Source organism: Lemur catta, chromosome 10 (assembly GCF_020740605.2).
Source record: "Lemur catta isolate mLemCat1 chromosome 10, mLemCat1.pri, whole genome shotgun sequence".
Taxonomy (NCBI): Eukaryota; Metazoa; Chordata; class Mammalia; order Primates; family Lemuridae; genus Lemur; species Lemur catta.
Window position 1 is genome coordinate 18,898,083 of NC_059137.1, and position 26,384 is coordinate 18,924,466.

At 44.2% G+C, this 26,384-nt stretch overlaps 1 protein-coding gene across 1 annotated transcript in view; it reads right to left on the minus strand.

Annotated features, from left to right (window-relative positions):
* PAPPA (pappalysin 1) overlaps positions 1-26,384 on the minus strand; it is a 236,897-nt gene that overhangs the window by 152,726 nt on the left and 57,787 nt on the right. Inside the window, exons 4-7 of the mRNA XM_045563088.1 lie at positions 24,342-24,635; positions 16,896-17,088; positions 9,966-10,087; positions 2,518-3,016 (exon numbers count right to left, since the gene is read on the minus strand). Coding sequence (XP_045419044.1) covers positions 2,518-3,016; positions 9,966-10,087; positions 16,896-17,088; positions 24,342-24,635 — 1,108 coding nt within the window. The remainder of the gene's footprint in view (positions 1-2,517; positions 3,017-9,965; positions 10,088-16,895; positions 17,089-24,341; positions 24,636-26,384) is intronic.

Sequence of the window (26,384 nt, forward strand, 5' to 3'; positions counted from 1 at the left end):
TGAGAGTGTGCACTGAATAGTGATAGTTTTGAAAGCAAATTAGAACAGGACTCTGCATTTTAATACAGCGAGTAAGGTCCTCAGCACTTGAGTGCCTTCAGGAAAGGGACGGGTCCGAGGCGCCCTCGCACTGTTCCCACTACAGACTCTGACGTGTAGAATGTTCTCAATATATATGTGTGTGAATTGCAGAAGTAATCGAATGAGTGAAAGAGACCTTGGAGATTCCTGGACCTCATAGATCATTTAGTGCCGTGGCTGTTAAACTTTAAGCAGCAGCAGAATCACTTTGAGAGGCTCTGCACTCAGAGCGTCAGATTCAGCCGGCTGGGCTGGGGCCTGAGAACCTGGCCTTTCCCAGTTCCCAGGTGGTGCGATGTTGCCACACTTTGAGAACCTATTTTAGCGCGGTGGCTCTTAAACTTGGTTGCACATTATAATCACTTGGTGAGATTTTAAAAGTCTTGATGGCCAGGTCTTACTCTTACCAATTAAATTGATACCTGGGAGTTCAGGGATGGAGGGTGGAAAGTGGATGCAGCTGAGACCAGACAATTTTAAAATGTCCTGAAATTTTGTAATGTGCAATGGAGTTTGAGAACCATTAGTCTAAGTGCAACTTCCTCTGTGTAGAGTTGAGACATCTGAAGACCAGAAAGGATATGTGACTCACTTAAAACTGCAGCGCAAGTTAGTGACTTAGCTGAGAATAGAACTAAGGGTGCTTTCCCTTCTTCAGTTTAATTTTCACCATTCCACACTTATCAGCCCATGTCAGCTCTCACAGGCTCATAACTTGAGGCAAAAAATGAGAGCTAAGTTTAAACTGAAGGCTTTAAGACATCTATTATTTCTTCCCTCCTTTGTTTTACAAAGAAATTTTAAGTGGATGCATATTTATAGAACTCTACCACTCTAGACAAGTGAGGAGATGGAAGAGACAGGGTTATGGAATATTTTTCAGGAAGACCATCCTTTAAATTTTAAGTGCATTCTCAAACACAAATCAAGTGCTCCCTCTGAGTTCTTAAACAGATGTTCTTCATCTCTGATTCAACGAATGGGCAAGGGTTTGCTAGTGATGTGCACATTAATTGCTGGCATGTAAAAGGAAGTGCTGGTAAAGTGTTTGAAAGTGGTTCTGTCTCTTAAAAAGATTAAAAGTTTCCTCCAGAACTTGGTTTCCATTAGTAAATATTTTCAAGTAGACAGAGCAGAGATTGTGTCTTATATCATCTTAGAACCAAATAAAGAGCCACAAAAAGCCTACAGAAAACCATTGATTTCAACATTCTCATCAGTTGAAGGAGGAAATTGAGGCTCAAAAAGATTGACTGGTTTATCTGACATTAGTAAGTGAACTGGCCGGGCCTAGACACAAGGTGTCTAACTCCTGAGCTATTTTTCTTTCTAATACTCAAAGTGTCGCCTACCAATGTCCCTTGTACATAGTGGGTGTTCAGTGAACGTATGGTGATTGACTGCATGGACTTTTGGTACCCAAATTAGGTGGCTAAAGCTCTAACATTTTTTAGGTTAAAGCAGAAGTTGGAATCACATCTTTAATGAACACTGGTTAAGTGTACTAGCTTAGGAGTCAGGATGGAATTCCAATTCTTATCTAAGCACTTCCTAAGTGTGTGATCTTGGATAAGTGACTTCATATCTCTAAGCCCCAGTTTCCTTCTTTGTGAAATAAGAATGATAATAAGGCTGTGGTAGTGGAGAGGTTGAAATAAGTAAAGGACACAGAGACCTTAGCCCATTGTCTGGTCCCTAGGAAAAGCACTAATGACTTCATAATAAGGTGGCCTTCCTCATGAAACAGAAATTCTGAGGATGTCTGGGGAAGAAAGAGGTGACAGAGAAGTGTCTTAGGAAGTGATTATTAAAGACAAGCACTTCATCTCATAAAAGCAGTGAGCATCCAAAAAGAATTATGAGATCTAGAGCTGCAAAGGCCCTTAAGGATCAAATGGGTTTGAACCCCAGGTCCAGCTCAGGAAATAAGACGAAAACAAGCAGCATCGTGATAGGTGACGTTCACTTTCCAGCAAAGTTTTTGCAAAAATATTCAGGAGTGTGCCCAATTCCCAGCCAACCTGCTATAACTTCATTCCCTTTCATCTATTCAAAAAGCAATCAGAATGCATGAATCTTTTTCAATTTAGTCTAAAAAGGAAATCGTTAGCAAACTTCAGTCCTTCTACTTTTGTTAGTAATAAGTGACTTTCTCACGCGAATCTCATCCAACCTCCTTCCTTTACGGTTGGGATGACTAAGTTTCAGGGAAGTCGGTGACACATCAGCGTTATTACCAAATGTAGGCCTTCTGGTTCCTTCCCCCCATATCAACTCTGCCTTGTTAAGACAGTTCTGCACCCCACGCTGGGTTACAATCTCTAGATGTGGGCCTGGCTGTGATGAACCTTCTCCTTCTTGTCCAGGCCTCTCTGACTCTTCTCACATCTCCCTCAGCCCACCCACTCATCATCTGCCTATTGAGAATGCACTTACGTGTCCACGAATCTTCTATTGAGCCGTAGGATGGAGGCCACCTCTGCTCGGAGAGGAGGGTCGCGGACTACCTTGTACTGCAGCGGCTTACACTCTAGGCAGAGCGGGGAGTCTGCAGTGGAGGTCAACATGGCAGCGTCAATCTCTAGGTGCTCGTCCAGCGTGTAGATCTGGATGCCGTACACCTCCTCGCCCACGTCTCGGACTCTGATGGTCAGTGGGACGTCACAGAAGACATTCTGAGGCCCCAGGGAGACATTCTTCCCACTGACAGTCAATAGTTTGATGTCATTGACAGCTCCACTGGAGTCCCAGTCAGTGGAGACAAAGGTCACCCAGACAGTCAGAGATTCCGGGACCAAGGGGTAGAGGAATTCCAGCTCAAGGTAGCAGCCTTGTGGCTCAGGGCAGGCTGGAGGGACCGTGTGCGGATTGACAGCTGAATTTGGGCTCCACGTGCGGACACTGGACTTACAGGGCTGTTCAACATCTGGGTGACCTACGAAGAAGAGATGAGGAAATGAGTTCTTGTGGGATGACTGTCATTCTGGTCCTCAGTGTTTCCTGCAGACCCCAGGAGAGACTGATCCAATTAGAATTTAGACAGAGGGGAAAAGGAGAGGGAGGATTCTTGGCGTCTTGTTGAATCTGCTGTATACCCAGCACCGAGCTCATTCCCACTCCTGCAATACAGATCTCATAAGAATCATCAGATATTTAGTCAAAATTACATTCAAGTCAGTGTCTTACTATTGAGTTAATGCTCAAACTTTCCTTCCTTATCTTCCATTTGGAGGCGTTGCTGCATAAGATGAAAGGAAGGCAGGGGCACATATTGGCCAGACACCCTCTGTGTCCCATGAACTTTTTAATTCTTGCAAAGACTCACTTCAGAGGTGAGGAAGCTAACGCTCAGAATTATAGAGTGAATTGGCCAAGGTCACACAGCTTGAATTTTAAAGGTCGGTATTAGAACCCAGCTATGTCTCATTCTGAAATCTGGATGCTCTGTTCTTCTCCCCATTGGGCGCAGAGGCCACTAGAATAAATGAGAATCCCTGAGGTATTATTACCATTGGTACAATCTACTTTGACTGACAGAAGTCCTAGAAAACTCCTAGCAAAGAGGAGGCAAGCATGGATAGTACTGCCCCTTGGACAGAGGACCTGGGAGGAAACTGTCTAGAACCATGAACAACAGAGCTGGAAGGCAGCCCTGGAGCCATCTTATCTCTCCTCCTCCCCTTCCCTACATGAGGTCATTCCATACCACTGAGCTTCTCCGAGCTCTGTCCAGACTGACTCCGGAAGGGGAGCATTGTGGGGGGGTGGGGAAGGAGAGATTCTTCCACTCTTTCCCTAGGGTGATGATGCCTCATCCTCACTGATCTCAGCCTGCTGTGACTTCTAAATTTTTCTCTGCTGAGATCACATCTAGACCCTCAGAGAAGTCTCCCTTGTACTGCTGAGAAAAGTAATCAGGACTCAATGTAGCGATTGGCTCTAATTTGTTTAAGGGAGTCTCATGAGAGATACAGATCAGCTGGTGAGGATAGGATGGAGGATCTCAAGATGTCCTCTTAGTCACATTCTTTTTTTCATCAGCATCAGTGGTTGGTTGAGGGGTGGGGTTGCTGGACATTTCTAAAGCAAAAAAAAAAAAAGAAGAAAAGTACCTTTGTTTGAAAATGCTTTGTGACAATGGTAGAGGGTAACAGAAATCACCACAATATGAACACCAGAAAGCCATTTGGAGTGGAAAAGCTATTCCAGGTATATTTCATCAGAACAAGAAGAGGTGGATCTAAGTACAATATTCCCTGCATTCCTCCTTGGCTAGTTGCGATCATTACTCCCAGTAACTGCCAACTCAGAGTGACCCTTAGTTTAAGTGAAAAGCACAAATAAGACTCCTCACCTAGCTGAAGCCTTTCTTCTTGTCTACTCTCTGACCCACTCAGTTCTTAACTCTCTTAACTTTGTGAGTTGTTGTTGACACACATGTATCACTTACTCATTCAGATAAAGTTTATAGAGGGCAGCACTTTATAGCACATAAAGCACATTCCCTAGTCATTAGGTAACTCATCGGATTGTCACCCAAATCCCATAAGGAAGTTATCATTTTCATCTCTGTTTTATAGCTGTTTCACTCACTGCTTAATACAGTGTGCCCGGTCCACAGAGAATGCACACAGTGGGTGCTCAATAATATCTGCTAAATGAAGAACTGTCTACCCTGTTAACATGGAGTTAAAAAAGAAGTTGCAGCATGGAATATTAGAGCCTGCTTCCGGATGGTGGGTGCCAGGTGAACACTGCACCCCCGCCATGAGCTTTCCCCTGGAATTGGCACAGGGTAAAGCAATCTCTCTCCCTTGCTTGGCGAAAACAAGTGTCATTGGAAGCAAGCCACAGGAGAGCAAAGATGACAAATCTGCTTGGCTTATCCTTCCTCCCTGGTTTCTTGTTCATCAACAGAGGGACCAAATGCTTCCAAAGGACAGGAAGGTGAGTCTGGTCATTACGCTCACGTAGGTAAACAGGTGTAGAAGTCTTAGCAAAGCTTGTGCTTGTCTGGTCATTAGAGACAAACTCTTAGATGTAAAAACGAGTCCCAAGAGTCATTGAGTCCAACCCATCGCCAAAGCAGCAATCCCACTACTAATGCTGGGCTTCACGAACTGACCATCCTCTATGTGTGGGGCACGTTACATGTCTCAGCTCTTTTCATCCTGGCAGTAAGTCTATGACACAGGTCTTTTGAAACTCATTTTACAGAAGAGGAAACTGAGCTTCAGATGGTTCAGTAATTCCCTGGTGGGGAATGGGATATTATGTGATGCTGTTGGTTCAGGCAATGTGCCCAGCTCTGAAGCAATGAAAGTCAGGTTAGAATGCCAGCTATATAGTTTCTCATTGTGTCACCTACTGTAATGTTACTAACCTCAGGGTTGCTGGAAAGCTCAAATGGGATGATATCTTTAATAGATGCTCACAAATATTTAATATATTAGCTCTGTCCTGAAAACTGAGGAGGATCTAACAAGGAGGGACTAAAAGTGAGGAGATATTTCAGGCAAAGAAAACAGTTGAGAGAGAACGTGAGTTAATGACCATGGCTTTGAGTGCAATGGGAGAGCAGCCAGTGCTGAGGCTGGAGAGCTAAGTGGAACCCAGATTGTGAAGTGTCTTATACATCACATTAAGGAAACTGAGCTTTGTACTGAGATAGATGGAGAGTTACCCATAAATGTTAAACAAATGAGTGACATAAGACTTGTTTAGAAAAACCACTGATTAAAGACATAGGTACTATCCATCCATTTGTCTAGCTGTCCTTCTACTCATCTATCCATCCATACACCCCTCTATTCATCCATTCACACGTTCAGAGAATAATTAAGTGCCAGGTCTGTGTCCAGAGTTAGGCTAGTCCCTGGGGGACAGGTTTCCTGACACGATCTCTACTCTTATGGAGCTTCTGGTTACGTGAGATCAGTTAGGAGTCCGGTGCACTAATACAGACAGTGCGTGACCACAGCTTGGACAAAGGAGTATAAGGGGAGATGACAAGTCTGAATCCCTAACGAGGAAAAATGGACACAGCTGGGAGACTGGACGTGTAGTTGTGAAGTGGGGAGAGGGGCTGAGAAAAGGAAACAGAGAGAGGAAGAAAGGAAGGAGAGAAGAAAAAAAGGAAGGGAGGGATACAGGGAGGGAGAGAGAAAAGGAGAGGGAGGGGGATGGAAGGAAGGGAAGAAAGGAAAAAACAGAGAATTAAAGAAAGAGAAGTGCAAAGGTCCCGTTACTTCATTATTAATACATATCCTTTTGTATATATGGTGATGAAATGAAGAGTTACATGTTTATAAAAGCTGTCTACTAGAAATAAGGCCATCTATGAGTACAGAAATGTATTCATACATACTCATGCTGATCTAAATTTACATTTATGAAGCTCTATACAGACACCCATTATATATCTATGTATATATACACTGCAGCTGTTGACACGAACATAGTCGTAAAAAGTTGGTGCCAAGCTTTTTTCCAGATGACTAGCTAAGCACACCTGAAATATTCTGGGTAGAAAAATGGAGAAAACACTGACACAAATAAGCAAAAACTGAAAACAGCTAGTGCCCATGTGCTAATCTCTCATGGAAAACTCAACACTTGGAATATATTATATGCTTACATAAGTGATCTTAACTGGGATTTGCATTGGTCAGATCAAGCTATCTAATTCCTGGGCTACAAATGTAACATGGTATTAAATGCCTCAAGAAATATTCATCTATGAAATACGGTTTTTACTCAAGAGATAGTAGTGAAACCGCTTTCTGTGAACAAAGGCAAGAAGATCTATGACCGTATTTACCCTCATTAAAATGAAGCTAATGGAATGTAGTAGATGTCCCAAAGATATGTGTTAAATACCTTGTTAATATGGGGTTAAAAAAAAGAAGTTAGAGCTGGAAAGGACATTACAGTTCAACTGCTCATTCTGTGGATAAGATGCCATCATCAGAGAAGCTACGTGACTCACTGGAGGGCACAGAGTACGCCGACGGCAGGGCCGAGACCAAGGTCAAGTGTCCTCATTCTCCCCCTGGGCTCTTTCCCCAACCCCACAGATATGTCTGGCATCGCTCATGAATTTGGGAGTTTTATGTTAGTTTGAGAAGTCCAATAACTTAAACACGGAAAGATAAATAGGATGAAAATGAGTTGAGAAATAAATTGCAGAGTTTGGCTCATGGAAACGTTTATTTCTTCAAGGATATTAAAAGGGTCTGGGCCAAATGGATCACAAAGCCTGAAATAGGATGCTCTAAAAAAAGAACAGTATCTTTTCCTGGCCTGCGTGTACGAAATTTACATAGGGGGAAAACCCGGGGCGGCTGGGTTTCCTTGGAGGCCTGAGTCAGCTCAGGGAACCAGGGGCTAGTTGAACTCTGTTCTGCACATCACGCCTTCGGAAGGTCAGAGACACAATCTAGGAACAAACTTCACCAGCTGATAGTTGGGCTGGATGAAGGTGTGGGGAGAAGTCTGGAAATGATTTCATCCAAACGAGTGATAGAACATACCAAGATGATCTTAGCCAGAGATGTCTCAGGGGAGAGTCATGCTGATGCTGCCTTCCAAATATCTCTCAACCCCATTGACTTCTCTCCATTCTCACTGCCACCGACCTCACCCAGGCCACCAGCATCCCTCACCTGGATTCCGGCAACAGCTACCTAGCTGCTCCCTTTCCCCCAGCACCCGGCTCCCCCAGTCTCTTCTCCACGGTGCAGCCCGGGCCTTCTTTATAACATATTCATCTTACCATATACCACACCCCTCCCAAGGCACACGGTGGCTCCTCACTGCCCTCAGTGTGAATCGAAATCCATACTCACCTGGTCATGACCCATCTCACCCACCCAACCTCTCCTGCTTCCACCTTGCTCTTCATGCTCTAAACCCATTTAAACTCTTAAAGCAGTACTGAAGGGCTTCTGCTCATATAGGTTGTATCTATTCATAGTTACCACACTGTAAATTAAAACTAAGAAATTTTAAAACTCACAAATACACAAGTGTGCGTTCCATTAGCTATCAGAGCATGAATAACATCACCTGTCATGTGTCTACTGGAAAACTGGACCGTACTCTCAGGAGAGAATGAGAGTGAAAAAGCGAAGGATGTCATAGCATGAAAATGCTTCTGACTTTGTGGACACCCTGGAAAAGTGTCCAGGAGCTCACAAGCCTCTTAACTACACTTAGAAAACGGCCACTCTGAACATACCAAACTTATGTCACATTCTCAGTGCACCTTTCTAACAGTGTTGTGACATTTCGTGGGAACACTGAGTCTCCAATTCTGGGTGAGGTTCCTTCTTACTGGTACCCAGCACACTGTTCTGGCGTTAGCACAGGCCTGTTCACAATGACTGGGAATTGCCTGTTTGCATAACAGACTCCCCTAGCGGACGGCCAGCGCTGCCCTGCTATGCACCCGGGACAGTGCCCAGCATGCAGTGCCTATGGTGGTCACAGGTGGGATGGTCTCACTCTACACAAATATGCAAAGTGCTGTCAGGTGGCACAGAGACATCTTCTCGGTGAGAACCCAAAGTGGGTCCAGTTTGGGTGGAAAAATTATGATTGCAGATTTCAAGAACTTTCTTTAAACAGTGGAGCTAAAATGGGGTGTCAGGGAACCTCAGGGAGGCAGCATAGAGAGGGGATTCCTGTGCTGGGTGGGGACTGGGGCTGGGTGACCCTGGGCGTCCCTTCCAAGTCTGACAGCCTGTGACTCTGTGAGGCTGAACCGAGGGCTTCTCCCAGGCATCCCACTTGCATTACATTCCGGATGGATTTGTTTAGAGTTCCCGAGTTTGACTCTCATTTTTATTTTAAGCTGCTTTAAAAAATAAAGTACAGTGCCATTTCGTTTTTCAACTCCACTTTCCTCTCTGATCTCTCTCCCTTGCTTTATTCTATCTCTGGCTTTTTCTTTTCAACCCTCTTTCTAAAAATACAGAGGATAGCGGAGGAGTTCTCACCGACGCTCCGTGAGGAGACTGATTCCGCTCCCTCTGATGCGCTGGTGTAATAGTGTCCCGCCCAGTGACTGCCAGCACGAGCTGACCTGCACGGAGCACAAGCCACTGGGGGTGGGGGGAAGGGTCTACGTGTAAGTCTCTGTGGGCCCGGGAGTGGGGACAGAAGACTAAGAGGAAAGTGTGGGGTCTCTGCCAGCCAAGTGACAAGGTGCAACAACAAGCATTTGGCAAACGGTGTTCTCTTAATTTCTGTACAAAACAGAGTGGCTGCTTTCTATAGAAAATGATGTCATACGAAAGCACAGACATCACTGTCCCCCCGGAAGGCCTGGGAGACATTCTGCAAGCAGGGAATGGTCTGATCATGGGTGGAGCCCACAACAGTGGCAATCGTGACATGCTTCCCTCAAGTGTCTTGCAGGTAAGTGAATTCCCCAATAGCTGCAACACATGTGAGAATGTCCTGCGTAGAAATAACTGAAGAAGAAGAAATAACAGAAATAACTGTCCAGAAATAACTGAAGAAGAATCAAAGTCTAATGGTGCCTTGAAGCCCCCAAATGCATGTATTGACTCTAATGTGATTTTTTGTACCCCTAAACACCATGTTTTTATCAGGTTTGTGGCCCTGGGCACTTCTTTAATATCTTAGTGTCTCCGTTTCCTCAAATGTAACATGGGAATAACATACCTAGGGCGGTGCAGGTGCTCAAAAAATATTTGCCAAATAAATGAATGCATGCATGCTGGCCTTGCAGGATGACCTTAGTATCAAGCGAGATGGTTTGTGGGAAAGACCATTGAAAATCATAAAACTCCACATACAGAGAAAAAGATGACCTTTGCACACTCCGCCTGCCATGAGCTCCCTGCAGGCTAGCTTACCTTCTGCTTCGCGAGGGCTCCAGTGTCCTGAGGGGCCGCAGGGCATCGGGGAAGAGGCATTGAACGCATACTGCACCAGGATTCTCCCTTCCAGACAGAGGTCACATGCTGATCCCAATTCTCTAGGAGGCCAAGGAAAGAGGAGAAATGCACCGACTTAGGAACAGTTGAATGAGCGACTGATGGGACTAGGCCAAAGGCAACAGGGCAGAGGACACAGCAGGTCCATGTTACCCCCTTTTTCCCTACACATGCCAAGGCTTCCAGAAAATGACAGTAAGTGAAATTTCTCCTTGGTTCTCAACAAGGACCTTGTTTGAGCCTAAGTGGCTTCTGTTCCAATGGTGCATACACTCCTCTGACTTGTAGCAACACAGAATCGGCAGGCTAAACACTCACTACCTGCAATGATTTTAGTTTCATCAGGAATGCAAAGCTCCACTGAGAATTTGCTGTGGGGTTATGAGAACATCTTTTGCCCCATTTTCTTCCTAAAATTTATTTCTTTAACAATATTTATCAGGTCCCCACTGTGTGCCAGACACCATCCTGTGTCTCAGGCACTCAATATGAAGAAGGCATGGTTCCTTCATCTGAATATGAGTGAGCTGGATTAAATGATGCCTAAAGAACCTTCCAGCCCTGACATTCCAGGGATGGGTGAGTCACTTCTCGATTTAACAGTCAAAAGCAGTTTCCTTCCCATGCCATCTAATTCATTTTAGCAGCTTTCCAAGGGACGAGCCAATCCCTCAATGGGACCAGCCCCAGAAGTGGAATATTACGGTGGCTTCCCCTACTGACTTGTGCCTTGTGTATCTGGATTCAATCTTCCTTTGGCCATAATAGCCTCTGGGATCCTACTTGTTCTCCAGATTTGGCATCTGTTTAGGAGGCAGTTGTGGGGAAGCGAGAGAGATGAGTCCTCTTCTCCTATATTATTGCGAACCAAACACTGCAAGTCTGATCGATCTCTGCAGAGGGACTGGAAAGCGAATCTTTGGAAGATGTCAAGAAATATCCCAGCCAACCCATTATTTCCAAAAATGCAATGGCCCTGCTGACACCTCTTTCATCATTGCTAGAGGAATCCCTATGCTTTGGTTACTTGAAAGGACACAATGGAGAAGCCGGATACTCAGCCTTAGGGCTCTCTCTTCACAGGGACGCTGTTGATGCCTCTGGGATCACATGGACAGATCATCCCCAAGCCCCAACCTGAACAGGTCATGTCCCTGCTCTCTTTTGCAGACTCTAGCCCCTAATGCCCTGTGACATGGCATTGGATCTTCTTGCAAACGCTTCCCCATCACTCTAGCAGCCTTGTTTCTCTCCACTGCAAGCTCTACCATGCTGTGTCCTGCTACCCACAGTCCCTTCCTCCCCTACTGTTTCCACCTGCTGTTTCTCATCAATTCAAGGTTCACCTTGACCATCACTTCTTCTGTGAAGACTCTTTTGTATCCAAGTGAGTTTCTCTCAATAGACCGTGAGGTCCTTGAGGACAAGGTTTATGTCCTATGATTCTCTTTCTCTCTCAGGGTCCAACACATAACTTACTTCATAGAGTTGGTCAGCACATGTAGCTGAATGGATGGACGGATGGGTGGATGGATGAATGAATACCAGCCACTCAGACACAGTGCTAACACTCACGACTAACCTCGTTCAGACTTTCAAATCGCAGATTTTGCTTTCTCAGCCTTAGCATTGTAAATGTGAAGCCACACGTAGGTAGAAATTTTGTAAGCACCCTAATATTCAGTGATAGGAGAACCATTAAATAGCCCATGGTTAACCTGTTTAATGGACTAGCAAACGGTTATTACAAAAATATGTATAAAGGTTATGCAATTTCATGGAAAATGTGAAAGTTATAATATTAAGTGCAAAAGTCATATTCAAAGCTTAGTCTACAGCAATATGTTGTTCAAATAACCTTATGGGACAAAATATTATTAGCAGTAATTTCTGGGTGGTAGAACATAGGATGATTGATTTCACCCCCGCTTTTTACTCTTCCTGATTTTCTAAATTCTCTACATATTTTAAATACAGATAAGTTACTCTTGAACTAGCAATAATAATTATTATACAAATATACTTGTAGGCAGGAAATCAGAGGTGGAGAGAGAGACTCCCTCAGCACTACTAATGACGGCAGAGTTCTGTTACTGTGACCACAGTCCACGCACGGCAGCTCTGAGTCACATGATGGCTTTATGATGACAATTAGATTACAGATCTCCTGGGATGGATTCAGGAACCACACTGACCTTAATGACCAGTGGATCTTTCTTTCTATTTCTCTGTTTCCTTTAGATGTTTTGTTTCGGGTGACACATATAAAGCCACCAGAGCTTCACTGAGTTCTGATACATGCCAGGTTCCCAATAAATGGTTTGATGAATAAGCAAATCATCATCCCACTGACAGCAAATGTGTGGTGTCCTACACAGCCAGGCAGTCTATGATATGTGTTTCCTGCCTCTGGCATTTATTTGATTTTCACGGGTACTTATAAATACACACAACACACACACACACACGCATGTGCACAGATACACACTGAAATAACAGACATGCAGCATGCCAATGCTGGGAGAGATAACTTGGGTTCCGTAAGAGTCAAAGCTTAAAGCTCTAAGTATGCATCATCCACTATGGTAGCTACTAGCCCCAGGTAGCTATATAAATTTAAACTAATTAAAATTAAACAAATGTTTAAATTTTGTTCCTCAGTCACACTAGCCAAATTGTAAGTACTCAATAGCCACAACTGGTTAATGGGTATCATTTTACACAGTGCACACAGACAACATTTCTGTTATTGCAGAAAGTCCCACCGGACAAGGCTTCTCTAAAGTATCCACTGTATAGAATGAATTAAACTTTTCTCCTATGCAATTAGAATGGTGTTAAATAGTTCTGTACCACCTTTGGGAGAACTGAGAAAATAGTTACTCAAATCATTTTCTGTGTTCTGAAACTTGGAAGAGAAACCTTGGTTGAGAAAGGTTAGAACCTCTTTGGCTGGCAGATTAGAGAGTTGAAGCCAAAGAGGCAGGGGGAATGGGTGAGGTCACAAAGACTTCAGACCCAGGTCTCTCGGTTCCCAGTCCGGTACTCTTTCCAATATACCACAGCCAATTGTTCAGACAACTGAAACCATCCAGTCAACACATGTTTTCAAGACAGATAAAAATAAAGGAGTTAGAGAAACCAGGGGTGGCCTTGAATTATTTATTCAGTTGCCCAAGTGTGAGGACACAGGCTGTGGGAGGACCTGAATATGTTTTTTTAAGGGAAACCCTTGTATTCTCTTAGACCACAGATGTGAGAACAGCAGGAGGACACGAGGATGGCCAGGGGCGAGTGGTTGGCATTGATGGATGTAGTGGAAAACAACAGAGGCTTTGCAGGGAAAGGGAATTTTCAAGTAGCTAAACAGCTCTGGAAAGCATTGCACAAGATGGGAGCTAATGATACTGCTTGAACATAGAGCGCATGTGCTTGGCATATCACAGATGCCATCTTGTTGACTTCTTCACAAAAGCAAGGCGATGTGGGCATGATTAGCACCTTTTTATGGAAGAAGACTCAGAAGACCGGGGAGAGGCGAGATGGCTTGTCGAAACTCCCATCGACTGGGAATGATGAAGCTGAGAATCGAAAATGGATGACCTGACACCAAAGCTTGTACACTTTGTACTAAGCCAATTTTCTTGAGTATAAACTCCATGTGTGTGGGAGAGTGATATACATAAAACGTAGTTCCATTTCTTTACATAATTTATTAAACTTGTGGACCGACTTCCTTTAGCCATAGAGTATGGTGTACATAGCTGTTAACCCTAATTAGATATGTTTCGAAAATGTCAGTTTTAATTTAACATATGATAACTACGTTATGAAATTGTAGACGGAACAGAATAGCTATTGTATGAGCCTCAAGAACCAACTGACTATAGGTTATTAAAAACATATTGATTGAAGCTGAGGGCACTCTGTAACAGAGACATATCTCATTACACAACAATTAACCCTCCAATAGGTTTCCAACAATCAGATGTTATTTATTTAATGGACAATAACTGCTTTATGAAGTACAAATTGAATACATACACAGGAAGCTTCATTTACAAAACTTCCATTTTTAAGTGGAATTGAGGCCAAAGGCTTGACCAAAAGTCTGATACTTCTCAGCACCACAGAAAAAATAAATAAATCTATGGGCTGCTGGAAAGCCTGCTCTGAAGTGTCACATGAGGTTTCCCAAACCCAGCTCTGAGCTCCCAGGGAGGGCAGCTGGGGCAGGGAAAGGGAGTTTCGACGAGAGCCGAGGGAGTACATTTCCTTCCCTGGTAATCACATTTGTCTGGCTGCCAAAGGAAGGTTCTAGATTCAGGGACTGCTGGTAATGTGGTGAAAAATTAGAGCCTGAATTTTATGTGGTACCATGATCTAATATTGTTTAAAAAATATTTTATTTTTAATTGACATATAATAATTGTATATATATTTATGGGGTACAAGGTGAGGTTTTGATATATGTTTACAAAGTGTGATGATTAGATCAGGCTAATTACCAGATTCATCATCTCTCGTGCTTATTTTTTTGTGGTGAAAACATTTAAAACCTACTCTTTTAGCAGCTTTGAAATATACAATGCATTATTATTTATCATAGTCACCATTCTATGCAATAGATCACTACAGCTTATTCCACCTGTCTAACTGAAATTTATACCCTTTGATCAACATCTTCCCTTTCCCCATCCACCCCCCCCCCCCAGCCTCTGGTAGTTATCATTGTACTGTCTAGTTCCATGAGTTCAACTTGCTTAGATTCCACAAGTAAGTGAGATCATGAGGTATTTGTCTTTCTGTGCCTGGCTTATTTCACTTAACATAATGTCTTCCAGGTTCATCTATGTTGTCAAAAATGACAGGATTTCCCCCTTTTAAAGGCTGAATAGTATTCCATTGTTTATATACAGATGCTCCTTGACGTATGATGGAGTTATGTTCCAATAAACCCATTGTAAGAGGAAAATATTGAAAGTCAAACATATACTGAAAGCTATACTGAATTGCTTTCTCACCCTTGTGAAGTCAAAAAGTCATAAGTCAAACAATCATACGATGGAGGCCATCTGTATACCACATTTTCTTTATCCATCCGTCTGATGATGGGTGTCTAGGTTGCTTCCACATCTCAGCTATTGTGAATAATGCTGCAGTGGAGATGGGAGTGTAGATCCCCCTTTGGCATACTAATTTCAGTGTCTTCAGATATATACCCAGCAGTGGGATGGCTGGACTGTATGGTAATTCTATTTTTAGTTTTCTGAGACACGTCCATATTGTTCTCCATCATGGCTCTATTAATTTACATTCCCAGCAACAGTGCACGAAGGTTCCCTTTTCTCCACACCCTTAGCGACATTTATCTTTTGTATTTTTGGTAATAGGCATTCTGACAGGGGTTGGGTGATATCTCATTGTGGTTTTAACTGGCATTTCCCTGATGATTAGTGATGTTAAGCATTTTTTTCATGTATCTGTGGGCCATTTTGCATCTTCTTTGGAGAAGTGTCTATTTAGGTCCTTAGCCTAACACGTTTTTATACACACACAGACACAGATACATACATTTGTGAATGAGAACTCCTTGTCACCTTTTGTGGTTTTGAAACAACTCTGAAAGCACTTGGGAGTCTGAGAGGTGACATTGAAAACTGGGAGCTGGAGCCCAGCCCCCACCACTTTCTAGGGACTCTTGGGTCAACTCTCTCAGCCCCTTCCAGCCCCAGCTCTCCCCCTATCTGGCAAATGAGGAAGATGGTCCCCTTTTTTACAAGGTTACTGGAAAGATTAAATGAGACTATATATAAAGCATTTAGTACAGAACCTTTCATTAGTAAGCACTTAATAAACAGCAGTAACCACAATGGAGCAATGCTAATTAATGTTTAGCACAGTTATTTTCACCATTTTTAATGTCATATTACCATTACTGAATAAAACATCCCTAAGGATTGGGGGCTGGAGGCAATATACTAATTTTCCCTGAATCATGGCAAAGTTCCAGAATAGATGTAAACATCTTGATGTGGTTTCATGACCTTTTGAAATCTGGTTCCCTTAAAGCCTGAGCTCCTCAAGGAGTCTCCATGCTGGAAGGCACCACAAGGGACCATGTGATTCAGGTCTCCACCTTCAGGCCACTGTGGCGTCATTAAACTCGGCGTTCAGGGGAGAAGGATAAGACTCAGAGAGGAAAAGTGATTTGCCCAGTGTCATATAGTTAATTAGCGACAGACAGGGGAGCAGACCAGAGGCATCTTATGCCTTAGTTTATCATTCCCTGGCCTTCTAAAAATTCTACCTTTATTTCTACAAAGAAATATTTGGCACAAAGTTTGTGATTATATATTGTATACATGTATATGTAATCATATGAATGTGTGCACATATACATACATATGTAATACACACATATATAGCTTCATATATAATATGAATTATATATAATATGAAAGCTTTTGTCCATTAACCAGAGGCAATGTCAACTCCTGAGTTCATGAAGACAAAACCAGTACCTTCATCCCAGAGGAGGTTTCTAGCAATAGAAGTTTCCAAGTCTCTAATAACAAAAGTGAATATAAACATCCATTCACTTAAAAATATGTATTATTACTTATTCATTTCTATTAGCAATCATTCATTTAGTCCCTGACCCAAAATTTACAACGTGCCTTTATGGACAAGTCGCTGTGCCAGGTGGTCGGGGTACCCTTTGAACAAGAACAAGAACAAGAACAAGAAACACAGCAAAATCCCTCTCCAAGGCTGCTTCCCTTCCAAGTTTCCCTCTTCTTGGCAGGAGAGAGAGAGAGGGATCAACACTTCCCAGGACGCACTCACCTTTCAAAGAAGTGGCCATCGATGGGTGGAAACCATTCCAGCGTCACGGAGTCTGTCGTGTGGCCCACGACCTGGGGGGCGAGCGCGACAGGCGCCGGCTTCCTGGAGGGCTGCCAGCTCTGGTACACCAGGTCCAGGTAGCAGTGCATTCTGGCGACTTGATTGGGCGTGAAGGAGTCCGTACAGTCGTCATCTGCAAGCAGGCAGAGGGAGAGAGAATCACCGAGCCGCATGGGCGAGAGACTTATGACGTCTCCTGGCGGCCGGAGAGCCAGCACCCCGGTCCTCCCTTGCCAACTCAGGGCTGGCCTCTTCCAGTGCTCAAGAGTTAATGGTCTGTGAACAAATTAGTGTAGTCATCACTTCTGGAGACAGGTGAGAGGAAACAGGAGGAAGGGGAGGGAATGGCACTGAAAAAAGTATGCCTGGGACCGAGGAGAGAGCAGCCCGGAGGTCATGGCAGAGGACACGGGCAAGACAAGCTGCTTCGCATGGGCCCCAAATCCACTGGCCACTAAGTCAACAATTCCCTGCTCCTTCCCTTCCTCTCCCCTCGCTCAGTATCTATCATTCATTCACTTGTTTCTACACACATTCACTCATTCGTTTATGTCCTCACTAGTTCCAACTCATTCCGTCACATTCATTCATCCACTCATCCGATAGTTCCGCGACGCACTGATGCAGCCGTATTGCACTTCAGACAAACCTGAGCGTCCACGACACTGCTCTGTGCCAAGGGGCGTGGACAGATGAAACTTCAAAAGTTCCTGCCCTTGAAGACCTACTGGTCTAGTTACGGAGTCAAGGGCAGTTTATCGTATGAGTCAAGGTTGTTAAAAGGCTGCTAAAGTCTGTGATGTCAACCCCCAATAAAGGGAGGGAGACACATGTTGGAGAAGGGGTGGGGAGGGACCAGAAAGGCTTCTGAAGAAGGAGATGGTGAGTCAGCCAGATTGTACGGGTGAGACTGGGACAGACAGTTGAGGGACTGCAGGAGAGGGAGCTGCGTGACCATAGAGCGCACAGGCCGGAGAGAAGGGCAGAACTAGGGAGGTCGCAGGCTTTGTGCATGCTGGAAATATGAGCAATGATATCTATCTCCCACACAGTATCATCACTGGGATGTTTATTACATGCTTAGTATGAGCCAGCTGTGCTTTAGACGCATTTGACCTTGCCCTCCCCACTGTTTCTGGAGTACATACTATGATTGTCTCCATCTTACAGAGGAGGAAACTGAGCCTGAGAGGAAGCAAGGAACTTTTCCAAAATCATGGAGCTAGGGATACATCTGGGATTGAAACCCAGGCAGTCCTGACTCCAGGGCCGTTCTCGGTGTGAGAATCTCTTTCTGAGCTTACATGAGAGCTTGTCTGGATATAATATCCGGTAGGTGGTTGATAAGTGGTAGTTGAGCCTGAGTCTGAGGGGGCTTGGAACACAATCTCTCAGGTGTCTTTGGGTCTCATGGCCCTCAATCGTAGTCTTTCTTTTTCGGGCTGTGGACTGAAGGGGGTGACCCAAGATCTGGCTCCCAGGGAGGAAACTTGCCTCCCATACCTTCCTCCAGCAGTTTTATTCAGCTGCCCCAGGGGCAAGGCGAGGCACTGTTTTGGCTTGGTTTCCAAAAATACCACTTCCCAGAGGTGTCTGCCTGGTCGGGGTTTCCACAGCTGGGCCCCAGACAGAGGAGCATGGGACTCGCCAGATCTTAAAATAAACCGGCTACTGAGAATCCTGCAGCATACACTCGCTTCTCCTTATCAAACAAACAGAAAATAAGTTTGGGCAGGTGCTGGGCCAGTTGGACGTGACCTTGAGAATCCAGCTTAGGGAAGGGACGGGGTGTGAGGGAAGTTATACACAGAAGCTGCCTTGGATCCTCTTGTAATTTTTGTCAATCTCCTTTCCAGCACCCTAGGGAAGTCTTTAACACATCTGGAGGAAGCAGAAGAGCCTGATGTCCCTTAGCAAGCACTGTATAAGTGACTAATTGAGTAAATCTCTCTCAAACCCAGATGCCACCATGTAACGCCTGAATACCAAACATTCTATGGCTCCCTAGTGCCTGGAGTACAAACACATCAGTCTGAGAAGGGCCAGATCATTGGACAATTTTTTCTACATCGCTATGTATAAACTTTGCATTTTATCCTGAAAGCCTCAGAAAAGCTGATGAATAGGTAGGTAGGAGAAGGGCGTGACGGCTAAGGAAAGAAGTATGGCTATATGGTTAGATTAGTGTATGAGGAATCTGGAGTCAAACAAGCAAGTGATTTCATGCCCCCAGGGCCTCAGTTTTCCCATCTGTGAAATGGAGACAATGAAGATAACAAGAAGGCACATCTCAAAACACAGCCGAAGGGAAGGGGTGTGGAGTACTAACAAAGTCTGCTCCATGACAAATGCTAATAAATGCTCACTGCTTCATCACTGGGAATAGTATGTGTGTGATGTGTGTGTGTGCAGGCTTTCGTGTGCTTGTATATGTGTGAGTGTTGGAAAACTAGGAGCAGGGAAAAAAACCAGGTTGTAAAATAGGCATTCTCTTTGATCTAGCAATAACAAACTTATAAATGCAAAAGATATATGCTTTTGGACAAACGTGGGGAAAATACATGTACAAGGATGTTTCTGGAAGCATCATTTGTAACAGGACAAATATTAGAAATAACAGATCTGTCCATTAATAGAGAAATGGCTGTGTACTTTAAGGCACAGACATAGAATAGAATCCTAATCAGGCATGATCAAAAAATGAAATAACTTTAAGACTCAGTTCCCTCAGGTATAAATCAGGGACATCTAAATAAATTCCAGTCCTTGGAGTTGTGAAGATTCAATGAGCTGGGGCACATAAAGCACTTATTAAGGTGAATGTGAGTGAAAAATAGTAGTTTTTTTTCCCTCTATAACCTTCCACTCCCCCCATATTTTCCTTTTGTAACTTAAAAATGAACTATTTCCATATTTTTCAATTAAAAAAGCTTAAAAAATGGATAAGCGATAGAACCTAGTGGGGGAATAGGAATGTATTTGAACTTTAAAGTGGAAGTTGGAAAATATCGGTCTCAGCGTACATTACTTAGATACTTAGCTGCTGTCAGAAGCTTGGGTGAGGTACCAAAGGGTTTTCATTTATCACAAAAGCTCTGTCTCAGGTAGCTAATGTCTAGGGTCAGCCCCACTTGGCTTCCTGTACACCTCCCCCTCTCGGTATCTTGTTCTTCTGTCCCCATCTTGTCTCTAAGCAAAAAGAACTTTGGGGACTTCAGCACTTGGGGAGCCTGGTCAATCCCCCTGTGCTGTTGATACAGTGCCCTGGGCTTGCTAACTAGACCTTGTTCTCAAGAACAAATTTTCATCTGCAGCTTCCGTCTGAAGGCCCCACTGCACGGAGGTTCAGGGCATGGACTCAGGGCCACCGCTCCGGGTAGGACCTTAGGCAACATGCTGACCCCTGACAGCCTCATTTTCACCCCTGTAAAATGAGGAATAGCGATGTCACCTGACTCATAAAGCTGATGAAAGCATTTAACAAGCCAACCTCTGTCTAGTGCATGGATAATTAAGTTGCCTTTTGTAAAAGTCCCTTTTTATTGTTTTTTTTAAAATAATGATAATGATAATAATGGTCATCATAGTAAATGATTATGAGAGTTACAGACACTCACTGCAGAATATCTGGAATATGCCAAAACATGTTACAAAGAAATAAACATAATCCTAAACTCATTCCCTATAGATAATACAGTTAATGTCTAATATACATGTATATACACAGGTATGTATGTGTACATGGATGTGAACATCTACAGTGAATTTTTGTAATTCTCATCACCACATACATATATAAAGGTCTGTGACTTTTTTCACATTAAAGAGCTAACAAATAATCCTACTAATTGTTGTTTACTGAGTACTAATTATGGTACCAAAGGCAGTTCTAAGTCCTTTCCTTGTACAATTACATCTGCTATCACACAAGGTAAGTACGCTTGTCCTCCATGGTACTGATGAAGTCACTAAGGCTCAGAGAGGAGAAGTGGCTTGTCAAAGGTGGGGACAAAGAGGATTCAAATTCGGTCCCCTCACTCCATGCACTCTAGGACTCAGCTTCTCTTCATGTCCCCCAACCGTCATCTGTGTCACCTTTAGCAGCCACGTAACATTCTATTACATGGATGTCTTGCAATTTACTTCAGCAATCCATTCACTTTGGGCTCTAATTTTTCCATGGTTACTAATTTTTCACACATATTTTTCTTCTATGCCTGACACATAGTAAGTGCCTAATAAGTATTTGGAGATGGACTATTGTTGAGAGCATTCTTATGTCTAAATCTTTAAACACATCAATTGATTTATTTGCTTTGGAAATAGTCCTTAGAGGTGGGATTGCTGGGTCAAAGCCCGTGTGCGTACCGAGAGGCCCTGACATGCAGAAAGATGGTAGCAAGGAACTTGCTTCTGTGGGCTGGAAAGAGCCCGTTTTCCTACACTTTGAGGATGGGAGGGCCCCCTTCCAGGAACCCCTGAGACCTATTATTTCCAGGACGTGGAGTCAGGGTTGCTGCTCTTCTGTCTGCTGAGAGCTTATCCAAGAACTTAACATAAACAGCCTCCCTGCGCTCTGTCCATCTGCTGAATGAGGCCTGCCCCGTCACCTGCCTGGGGCCTGCTTGATCCGAGCACTCGGGACCCTCTCAACCTTCCCCAAGATCAGAAAGTGAGGCAGGTAATTACTGGTTAATAACACACACTCTGCCATCAGAGAGACTTGGGTTTAAGTTTCCCCTTTGTGACCCTGGACAAGTCACTTAAGCTACCTGAATCACACTTTCTGGATCTGTAATACCTGTGTGATAATAGTGGCAATTTGCCTCCTTGGGTTCTTTTGAGGATTCAGTGAGACACGCCTAGGAAGAGTTCCACACAGGGTTTGGCATACCATAGGTGCTCAAGAATGACTGTAGGCCTAAGGTGACCAACAGGGAAGGCACCAGCCACATGTGGCTATTTCAATTTAAATTAAGTAAAATCATTTAAGATTGATAATTCAGGTCCTCAGCTGTACTTGTATTTCAAGTGCTCAAGAGCCATGTACGGCTGGTGGCTGCCATACTGGACGGCACAGACGCACTCCATGCCCATCTCTGCAGAAAGTTCTGTTCAGACAGTGCTGCACTGAGACCCTTCACCCTACTGGTGGCCAGGCCGGAGGACCAAGCACCCAGGAAGGAATAGCAACTGGAAGAAGTTGACCCCGCAGTGTCGCCACCCTCTCGTCTTGACGGAGGGCGCGTCGCTCTCCCCGGCCCTGAGAACCCAATCCCTTTCTGCATTCTGAATTTCATCCAGCTGCTTTTGTCACCTCATCTATCAGAAATCCTAAGGAAAACAAACATTTCAAAGCTCGTGGTCGCCTTGAATATGCTTTTGCGGGTGTAAGTTTGTTATCGTAGCTCAGTGAATTAGTTCTGCTGTTAATGGGTCACTGAGCTGAGGGGTTCCTTTAAAAAAACAACAGTAAATCAATCACCCTTTAGATCTGTACAAAGGGGAACAGAAAAAAAAAAAAAGATTTAGTTTATGGGGGTCTAGTAGCTAGTGGCAGCTCCTAGGCCCCTAAGAGGCCGGCAAACTTCCAAACTTATGTTACTGTTTATTTTCCATGCGCTTGGAGCTGGCCAGGGAAAGGTGCTGCAGAAATGGAGCGTAAGCACGCTGTTTGTGGGGGCAGCGCGCCGGATGTGGGGTGTTAGCTCCGCTGGGAAGGGGAGCTCAGTGGGAATCTGCTTTTGAGGAAATACCCAGCACCCTGGCCTATTTTTTCTTTTTAAAGAGACCCAAACCTAAAGACTCTTTATGGTACCAGAGGTGGGTTATTGACATTTTAAGAGACCTCAGATTTGGGCTGTATGAACCTGATTCTGGAGGGGCCCCCAGAAGTCATCAGCCCACATAGGAGAGCAGAGAGAGCCATTCGGGGGCATAGACTCCTTTGGGTTCCAGCAGCAAAATCCCCTCTTCACATACAATGGGGCAAAATGTAACAGGAATGTAAAACAGTCTGAAAGTGGGTTTCCTTGGTTTGAACAGGAACCGAGGGCGGGTTGGGGGGTGCCTACAGCTGCACTCACATCGGGCAGCCCCCTGAGGCGTCTCTGTGGAACAGAGCATAGAAATCACCCAGGTTGCTCAATTCTCCCACTCGGCCATCAGCTAGGTCTCTTTTGAAGAGCGTCACAAGAATAGAAGAGGAAAGAAACTTGGAGTCAGATGTGTGACCTGGGACGAATGACTTCAGTGAGTCTCAGTATTGTCATCTGTAAAATGGGGATATCTCCTACCCCGTAGTTTTGTTGTGAGAATTAAACAAGATGGAGCATATTAAAGTCCTTTGTGGATAATAAATTGCTACATCGGTAAAAATATTGTTATTGATAAGAATCAATTTTATATACCTGTTATAAGAAACTTATGCATTTTCCTTCCTCCCTGCCTCTGCCCCTCATTTCCCTTCTTCCTTCTTTCCTAACAAACATTTATTAAGCCCTGGCCCTTGTGCTAGCTGATTATTAGATGCTTTCTCTGCTTTGACAGAATTTGCATGTCCTAGTAGGGAGAGAGACACCAAATTGAGCATTACAGGATTCGATGCTGGGCTCCATGTGCAATTTAGAGGATTATGCCTTATACAAAAACTCTTGGCTGCAGGGGCCAGTGATGAGGTCTGTGACAGCCCTGAGGAAGGGCTGTCTTGTTCTAATTTGCCAAAGGTGTTAAAAGGGCTCAAAGTAGGCTTGATGCATCGTGTGCTTAATGGAAGCACAGGATATCTCAGACTGCCCTTAGCACTGTTACTAATGGTATACAAAAGGGCTATGATAAGATATACGCAGTTAGGGGAAGAAAACATACCCGATCTCATGTAATAATTTTGTGTTTGCAAAATTAAAAGCATTCTTTTTGTTTTTGCAAAAAACAGTACGGTAGTATGTGAGAGTTTTATGTTTATCTAAAGGAGACATAGGTTAAATAAAAAAGGTTCAACAACTGCTAGCTTAGAAAAAATACAACTGCAAAATTAGGAAGGATCTTGGAGACCAAGTCGAAAGATTCCATTTTCTTGAGAAAAGTGAGACCCAGAAAGAAGACTCAAAGGTATTAGGCGGCCACATGGCAGAGCTAAGCCTTGCACCTGAGTTTCCTGGATTTGGGTCCTGGTCATTTTCCTAGTCTTTCTGAAGAATTTTAAGATGCAACATATTTCTTGAACCCCTGATGTGTTAACAAAAGGAATATCATTCCAGTTGCTTGGGAGGAAACATCCTTCACTCTTGGAAAAGTGAAGTAGCTTGTTCAAGGCTACCCCAAGCCAGGACTGGAGCCCAGGCCTGGCATCCATCCCTGGGCACCCTGCACAGCATAGGGCCCTACCTGCATAGCTCATGAAGTTGTTGTAAGGAGTGTTGAAGAAACTATGAAAGCCACAGGTGTCATTCCCTGGCCCTGGGTCACCGCAGAACTTGTGTTTAGGGGCTGGGTTGGTGTCATTGCAAAGGTCTCCTGTCTCGAAGGAGGGCTCTGTCTCCATACAGGGGTCGCTGCAGGACTGGATTTCGGAGATGCCTCGGAAGATGTGATAGAGGCCCAGGCTGTGCCCGATTTCATGGATCATGGTGTGGGTGTGCCCAGGAATGCCGTAGAAAGATGGGTTCAAGACAATGCCACCTGCAAGGGAAAACCAGAGCATTAGGCAAGATGTGCACTCTGCTTCCTGGTGCAAGATCCCCCAAATCAATCAAGGATAAAGAGATGCTGCCCACAATAACCGCAGGGTTCTCCACCCTATGACTCCACTGCTCTGAGACCTGTTACACCCTGTGACATGAATGATGACTTACCAGAGCAGGATGGAGTCTCAAAAGCCATTTTGTGCAATCCCTTCATTTTTCAGATGAAAACATCAGTGTCTAATGAGGTGAATGACTTACCCAAGGTGATTTAAAACCATTTAAAAGGAGAACAATGATTAGAATTCAGAGACTCTGATTTCGGGGCTGGTAAACCTTTCTGTTGAAACCTTTTCCTTAGAAAGTAGGACATTCTCTGGTTCACAAATATTCTACATGCTCTTGTCGAAATGAAGCCCTCAGACTCAGACACCTTGGTTCTGGTTGTCATTTTGCTTTCACTGACTCTGACATTGAGCAAGTCAGTTACCAACTCTGAATCCCATTTTTGCATTCCTGATACTCTAAGAGCATGAAGGCTCATAAAGTCCAGTGTGTTACCATGCTGTGCTCGCCATTGTAACAGCAATCATACTAGCCAGTGTTTCTGGAGCATTTATTATGTATCCTCAGGCCCTGTGCTGAGTATTTTGTGTGCATTGTTTCACTTAATCATCCCAAAATTCAGGGAGAGAGGAACCGATTCACAGAGAGGTGAAGTAACTGGCCCATGATCAAGAGTAAGTGCAAAGTTGGGATTTGAACCCAAGATCCCTGGGTTCCAAAGCCTGGGCTCTTAATCTCTGCTCTACTGTTAATGCCTGTCACGGGGCCTGAAATATAGTATCTCATTAAATGTGTGTTGAATATTTGCTGAATGCTGACTCACCTAAAGAAGACTGTGAGATCTAACTAATCCCATGAAGGGCCTGGAATAGCACCTGGCAGGTATCAAGTGCTTCACCTGCTGGGTACCCACTCGGGGACACACAGCACGAGCATCACCTTGGAACTTAGTAGAAATGCAGAATCTCAGGCCCCACCCCAGACCCACAGAATCATAATCTGTGTTTTAAAGGAGTCTTAGATGACTTGTCTGTGTGTTCTACTTTGAGAAGCAACAGTCTACACCACATGTCCGTGAAGACAGAGCATTGCTTAGCCTGGGGAGATATTATTAATAAATGGAAGAGAACTCAGCAGAATCACTGGATGGTATTTCTTCTGTGTTCATTGTAGGCATTGGAAAGATGCATACAGGACAGCAGAGAGATGCTTCAACTTTAAAATCCAAACATGTTTAAGGGAAGGTTAGAATTCAGGTCTGAGAACCTTGCAAGTAGGGATTTAAGTGCAGAGCAGCTTCTTATAAAATAAAGGTGAGGGGGTAGGGCCCTGTTGATTTGAACTGGCAAGCCCGACGTAGGCATGGGGGCAGTTTTATCTCAGATTGAACCACTGGAATGGTGAGCCTGCTCAGTCATGGGGCTCATGGAGTCTATTGCATAGGTCTCTGGTCTCGAAGGAGGGCTCTGTCTCTATGCAAGGGTCACGGCAAGACTGGATTTCTGAGATGCAATTTCTAGATTTCTGAGCAATTCTGAATTGCTCAGAACCTTCTAACACAGAGATAAAGATGTAGGAGAGGGTGTGTGGGTGTCCTTGTGCACGTGCGGGTGAGAAGGGGCAGGCAGGGGCAGGGAGGAAGAAAAATTGAGACAGGAAATCTTTCTCAATTATTTTCTGT